This window comes from Laetiporus sulphureus (genome assembly GCF_001632365.1).
Source record: "Laetiporus sulphureus 93-53 unplaced genomic scaffold LAESUscaffold_105, whole genome shotgun sequence".
In the NCBI taxonomy this organism is placed as follows: Eukaryota; Fungi; Basidiomycota; class Agaricomycetes; order Polyporales; family Laetiporaceae; genus Laetiporus; species Laetiporus sulphureus.
Window position 1 is genome coordinate 8349 of NW_024468614.1, and position 7668 is coordinate 16016.

General features: G+C 47.7%; 1 protein-coding gene across 1 annotated transcript; it reads left to right on the forward strand.

Moving 5' to 3' along the window:
• Positions 1–1545: 1545 nt before the first annotated feature.
• Positions 1546–2596, forward strand: LAESUDRAFT_765136 (uncharacterized protein; the record flags this gene model as incomplete). The annotated part of the gene is made up of 2 exons (XM_040913580.1): positions 1546–1865; positions 2032–2596. 2 exons carry the CDS (start codon positions 1546–1548, stop codon positions 2594–2596), a joined length of 885 nt encoding a protein of 294 aa, XP_040757607.1.
• Between the last annotated feature and the right edge of the window lie 5072 nt (positions 2597–7668).

The window sequence follows — 7668 nt, forward strand, 5'->3', positions numbered from 1 at the left end:
CTCTCAGTGTGCTATATATCTAGTATCATCCTCATTTGTGATAGCACCCCTCACCTCACCAGTAAGTCTTACTTTGCGACTAGTGACTCGGCCTCGTCAGTGGGCACGTCGTATCGCCACAGCTCGTCGCTGTAGGCTCTCAGCCAAGAGACCCTCAAGGGGACTCCTTATTTCGGTTGTCTATCTTTGTCATCGGCGTGCTGTGACATTAGAATAAGACTGACCTTTTATGCCCCTACCAAGTGTCTAACACTGGTAGCCGCGCATTTTCGCCCAGAGACACATCCGCCCAGGGCAGGGCTTTTTCCACACCACTTCCTTCTTATCATTCCACTTCGCCTCTACCACCTAAGCCGCTTCCTTCCTTCAAAAGGAACAGCGCTGCATCGACCGGTAAAGCACCTCAAGTGCACAACGGTATCGTACCGCCCAACAGACGCTACCACCCTTACAACCTCGACCCCAGACGCACTCGTCGTCTGACAGCAAGCAACCTACTTCGTGCCAAGCCTGACGATTACTGCTCAGACCTACAGAAGCTTCACTCTAAGGTCAGCTCGTGGGCTGAAGCAATTCCCAAAGACGCATCTGACCCCTCAGTACCCTTCTACAAACCTCATTGGTGGTCTAACGACAACGCCACCACTGTACTCACTTTTGCACTCTCCCAGGACTATCACCCTCGAGGGATCCACGAGGATCCCAAAGGTACACTTCCCGGAAACATTGCGCTGACTGTATATGCTACTATTCAGCGTTACAAAGTCTTGCAGCAGCCCCACATTGCTGCCAAGTTCACGGAGGCACAGATCCAGTGTCACAATCGCATCCTGCGACATCTAGGAGCATTGAATGAGAGGATTGGGTGAGGTGACAACTTCACATTCGTCGATAGGTGCATTGCTATCAAGCTTTGCATGGGACTAGGAAAGATTTCATTCAGAGGGATCAACAAGCAGGAATGCGTGGGGAGAGACATCGTGAGGTTCGAGAAGGAGTCGTGCTACTGGCCCTACTAGGACCAGTAATATTTTGTACTACCGTATCAGCAGTTTCATGCCCTGGTATCAAGTCAGTTTTGTATTCAGAAACTACGTGGTCGAGCACTACATCACTGACCTCTATCATCATCTGGTGTGCACGGGGTACTTCATCTATCAACCCCTACTATCAGAGCGATCCATCCCGCTTTATCATTATCCGGTTGACATCGAACTTCGAGTCACCCTGCACACACCTTTTCGACTCATTGAAACAGACATCGAGATAATCGATCCAGTTGGCGAGTGGATAGAAAACGCTTACTGGGAACGTCTTGCTCAGTTGTATCAAGAAGACGAAGAACTCTTTTGGACAAACTTGTACAGAGACTTTCCAGAACAAAGACACCCTCACCCAACAAGGCTAGAAGAAGCTGCGACACGAAGGAATCGCATCATCGAACTAGCATGCTTACCGGGAGCCAATAATCAGCCCCAGTAAAAGCTCACCATTTCGAACACACTCTACATCACCTCTTTCCCACTATCCTCAACATCAATTCCCATGTCTCAGTATAACCTTGGAGGTGTTGCATTCCCAGGAGGACACACTGCAAGTGAACCATCGGACCCCTGGAGGAGTAATGCCCCTTCTACGTCATCTGAAGCAGGACCAGCTGCCCCTGCGGATGAACCCCATACCAGCAGCACACCCAAGGTGTCGGGAGTAGTCAGAAACTCGTCGCCCATCGCCCTGCCAGAATTCACAACACCTCAGACCTGGAAATGGCAGGGAATCCCTTACGCAACAATTGAGGCAGCCACAGACGCCACTGCACCCAACACCATCCCAAACGACGTCAAGGGATGGACAATGAACATGGTGTGAGTGTTTATCATGAGAGACGTTGTAAGCTCCTATGAGGCACTTCGTCAAAAGATGGATGAACGACATGAGCACACGGTGGCCTCATTAGAAGAAGAAATCCTGGTCCGCATCCACGTCGAAATAAATGGCGGTGGAAACGCGAGACCAGCTAAAAGTCGCAAGAGCCCAGATCGGCACCCTCTCCACCAACAATGAACGGCTCATCAAGTTGAACAACAGTCTGACGCTCGAAGCCCAAGCAATTCGCAAGGACTTCGAAGACTACAAGGATGAAGTAAAGGGTCAGATGGACACCCTTTACGGCAACATGGTTGCCCTGAAGGAGGCACAGGAGAAGACCATGACCTACATCATTGGCTTAGAGTCTCGACTCAACAATGCCATCATCAATGCGCCCTCCACAGGTATCCAACCACTGGCCGGCCAATCTAGTCAATCACCTCACCGAATTAAGCTCCCCGATCCTCCCAAGTATTCGGGAAGGAAGTCGTCGAAAAATTTTGAAACCTGGTTCACGAACCTGCTCATTTGGCTCGACTATAACCATTTCATGGATGACAAGGACAAAATTCGGCAAGCCAACGTGCATCTGGAAGGCGGAGCTGCTCTATACATGAAGGAGTGTGCAATCAAGCTCGCCTCTGGACAAGACGTTGGCACATGGGCAGAATATACTCGAAAACTAGAAATGACATACAAGATGCTTGACCCCAAGTGCACGGCATAATCTTTGCTAGATGCACACTGCGCGATTCACCACAAGACAATGATCGCCTTCGCAGAGAACTTCAGGGCTTACGCCCCTGAATCAGGATACTCTGACGAAGATCTAATCATCAAAATCAGGGAACAATGGTCGACTCACATTCAGACGGTCATGTCAGTAACGGAAACTCTGGACCCATCAAAGATTTCAACCACATGGATGGATTATCTAGAATTCTGCTTGGAGATAGAAATCAAACACCTTCAGCAGATATTGGGTAACAATTCTACTGGACAGACCATGGCAAACAAGGCAGCCGCCCCCAAGGACCCTAATGCGATCGACACTAGCGCACGAATCGCACATGAACTATCCCCAGAATAGGACAGATGGCTGGCAAACAAACTATGTTTGTTCTGCGGAAAGCACACCTATGAATGAGAAAAGCGGTGCCCCTCCCCCAAGCCAGAGTACAAGGGCAAGCGGTTTCAGACACGATCTGCCCCGAAGCAAGGGCAAGGAAAAGGGAAGGGCAAGGCGATGAACGTGTGACAGGTAGAAGACGAAAGTAGCGCAGGCTCATCAGCTCAAATTGTGGCACTGGAACAAGCAATTGCTGCACTTTGCGGGATGAGCACAACATCGACTACACCACCGTCCAGTAAAGGCAAGGGCAAGGCAAAGGCGCACAGTGCAGACACGGAGTCAACTATATTGGCATCAATGGTCAAGGACACCAATGCGAGAATTGTCGAGACAGACGATTTCTCAGAGGATTTTCAGTACGAAGTGTAGACGAGTCTGGTGTCACACTTCAGGACAATTATATTAGTACCGTGAGAACAAATGTACCTAGCGACCACATATATATTGCATCCGCGGGTTTTTCTAAACATTCGATTGAATTGCCGATAAAATTCGTATCACGGGAAATCCAGACAACGGCCTTACTGGATTCTGGAGCATTCTCTTGCTATATCGATCAGAGATTCACCGAGAAGCATGGGTTTAAGATGATACCTCTAAACCACGAAATCAGAATCCTCAACGCAGACGCCAGTCTCAACAAGGGAGGCGCAATTACTCATCGTGTAGTCACAAGCATCTTAATCAGAAGACACCGATCAACCGAGAGCTTGCTCGTCACAAATCTCGGATGCATGTCAATGATCCTTGGCATGAAATTCTTACAAGAACACAACCCCCGAGTTGACTGGGAACATAGAGAGGTCACGTTCTCAAGATGCAGACACACGAGGAAGCAACGAGTCAAAGTATGCGAAGAAGAAGTTAACCTTCTATCACAACCTCGGCTCGAAGATGAAGCAATTCTCCCCGACGTACACATGGATGACGGGTGGGATCAGAAAGATAACTTCATCAACTGGATAGACTTGCAAGACCAGGATCTTCGTAACATGGTGCATGACATCCTAGGCATAAGCAAGAAGGTAAAGGAGCATTTGGTAGAAAAGCCGGCAGAAGAGACACAGGACAAAGAATATTGATTCAAATTTGTCCCTCCAGAATTTCATCAATTTGGAGATGTGTTCTCGAAGAAGAGCTCGGAAAGAATGCCGACGCGTAAGCCCTATGATCACGCAATTGATCTTGTCCCAGACGCAGCAACCCCGAGACCAGCAAAAGTATACCCTATGTCTTTACGAGAGAAGAACTCACTCGATGAATGGATTGACAGCGAACAAGCCAAAGGCTACATCCGATCGTCTAAATTCTCCTACACTGCTCCGGTATTTTTCATCAAGAAGAAAGATGGCTCTCTTAGACTTGTCCAAGACTACAGGGCATTAAACAGTGTCACCAAGAAGAACAAGTTCCCACTCCCGCGAATCAACGATCTCATTGACGGACTCTCCAGGGCTAGTATATTTACCACACTAGACCTGAGATGGGGGTACAACAATGTACACCTTCACAAAGGAGATGAGGAAAAGGCAGCGTTCATTACTCATAGAGGATTATTTGAACCCACTGTCATGTACTTCGGATTCTGTAATGCCCCTAGCACTTTCCAGGCCATGATGAACGACGTCTTAGGTGATCTCATTCGCACTGGAAAGGTGGCAGTTTATATAGATAACATCATCATCTTTACGGATAACCAGGAGGAACATGACCGTCTGACCAAGGAGGTCCTACAACGACTCAGAGACAATGACCTGTTCGTGAAACCAGAAAAGTGTCACTTCGCAACCACTTTCGTCAAGTTTCTCGGACTCATAATCTCAAAAGAATCGATACAAATGGACTCAGAGAAAATTGACGGCATGCTCAAATGGCCGGTGCCTACCAAGGTAAAACAAGTACAAGCATTTCTTGGTCTGGCAAACTTTTATCGATGATTCATCAAGGATTTCAGATCGATGACCCGACCCTTGACTCTATTGACCCATAAGGACGCAACATGGAAATGGGAAGAACCTCAACAAAAGGCATTTGAGGCCCTCAAGACTGCATTCACTTCCACCCCGATTCTAGCACTCCCCAACGCAGTCCGTTCCTTTAGATTAGAAATGGATGCCTCGGACTTTGCCACAGATGCAGTCCTTGAACAGTTGGGAGAAGACAAACTTTGGCATCCTGTCGCATATTACTCCAAATCACTCAATAAACACGAGCGAAACTATGAGATCTACGACAAGGAAATGCTAGCCATCATTCGGGCTTTGAAAGAATACCGGCAGTACTTCGAAGGACACCCTCACCCGGTTGAGATATGGTCAGATCACCTCAACCTTACCTATTTCTGCCAAGCTCAAACATTGACCAGATGACAAGCATGTTGGTCACTTTACCTTACACGTTTTAACTTCATTCTCCATCACCACCCCGGAAAGACGATGATGCGTGCCGATCCTCTGTCCAGGAGGCCAGATCATGAGAAGGGGGTGAGCAATGACAATTCAGGGCAAACTTTGCTGCGGCCTGAATATTTTGCCATCCACGTGATCTCAGCCACTCATTCCTCCGAAGTTAATGATGCAAAACTTCTAGAAAGAGTGAAATCGGCACTACAAGACGACGAAATGACCAAAGGTTACCAGCACCTACTAAAAACTGGCAAGCGAGAGTTTGGAAAAGACCTCCAAGAGTGGAACTTCGAGCATGGATTGCTGCTCAGAAGAGGAAAGGTCTACATTCCAAAAGACTCTGCGCTGCGGAATGAGCTGATCAAGCTGCACCATGACATCTCCATGGCCGGACATTCCAGATGATGGAAGACGCAAAAGCTGATTAGCAGGAATTACTGGTGGCCAGGGCTCACCATTGATGTCAAGAAGTATGTCCAAGGCTGCGTAACATGTCAGAGAAACAAGACAAGCAAGCAAAAGCCTTACGGACTGCTACAACCCAACCCAGTACCAGAGGGGCCTTGGAAAATGGTTACCTGTGACTGATTACACAGTTACCGCCAAGCCCAGACCATAGGGGAGAAAGGAAGACTGCCATTTTGGTAGTCGTCGACAGGTTCACCAAACATGCACACTTCTACCCAGTAGATGACATGGTGACAGCATCTCAAGTAGCATCGATTTTCTATACTGAAGTATTCAAACTCCACAGAATTCCCCGGCAGATCATATCCGATCGAGGCACACAGTTCTCAGCCAAACTATTCCAGGAGTTCTGTCAGAAACTTCATATCAAATCTACGATGTCTACTGCTTATCACCCTGAAATGGACGGACAGACCGAATGAGGCAACCAAATTCTGGAGCAATATCTATGCATGTATTGCAACTACCGACAAACTGACTGGGCCACATTACTGCCCACAGCGGAATTTGCATATAACAACCAAGCTTCAGAATCGACAGGTCTATCTCCATTTTTCATTGAGCATGGTCGACACCCCTGCATGGAACCAGATGTACTGGAAGGGATACAACATCCATCCCTGGAACACTTATTCCACAACCGCGATCAAGCACAGGAACAAGCACGTGCCGCTCTGTCACTAGCAGCAGAAAGGATGAAATGGTATTTCAATCTCAAAAAAAAGGATGTCCCTTTCAAAGTAGGAGACGAAGTGCTCATTCGAGGAAAAGATCTCCATGTAAAGGTCAAAAGTCAGAAGCTTGCGACTCAGAACTATGGACCATTCAAAATCCTCGAAAAGATCAAAACCGTATCTTTCAAGCTGCAACTACCAGCGGACATGAAGCTGCATCCAGTGTTTCATGCTTCTAAGCTTATAATGTTCCATCAAGACTCTATCCTGGGGCACGTACTTCCCCTAACCCTCCAATCATCATCGATGGAGAGGAAGAATGGGACGTAGAGGACATCCTGGATTCGAGAGTTAGGTACAACAAAACCCAGTATCTTGTTAAATGGTTAGACTACGACCATAGCGACAATACGTGGGAACCGCTGAAAAAACTCACAAATGTCAAAGACAAAGTAGAGGAATTCCACAAGACACACCCAGATGCTCCAAGAGCAAAGCCGCGAACACACAAAGCGCACAAAATCGCTCTGTCCGACCACCCTGATGAATTCATGTTCTTCTTCTGCACCCATCCAAATGCCCGAGCACCCTACAAGGGTTCTGCAGAAGCTGTTGGCTGGGATGTCAAGTCCATACAGGATGTAGATATCCCCCCCACACTCTAGGTTGCTCATTGGCACTGGACTTGCGGTTGATCCTCCAAAGTGGACATACATTCGAGTGGCCCCCCGAAGTGGGCTAGCCCTCAAAGGAATTGATGTCACAGCAGGAGTAATTGACCCAGATTACACAGGGGAAATCAAGGTACTTCTCATTAATACGACCAGCAAACCATTCGAGGTCAGGACAGGCGATCGTGTCGCACAACTCATATGCGAACGTTATGCTCCAGGAATCATTTCTGAGGCAGACAGTTCACTCGCAAAGCGAACCATGCAAGGTGCCAAAGGCTTTGGCTCATCGGGATGATGAACCTTGAGAAGGGGGTGATGTCACGGTTTTTTTACCTGACAAGTCATTATAGGAACAGATGCTATTAGAAGCATATTATTTTCATCATTTCTCGTCGCACAAGAAGTCACGTGATCTAATGAGAGATAAGATAAAGGCATCTAGTCAC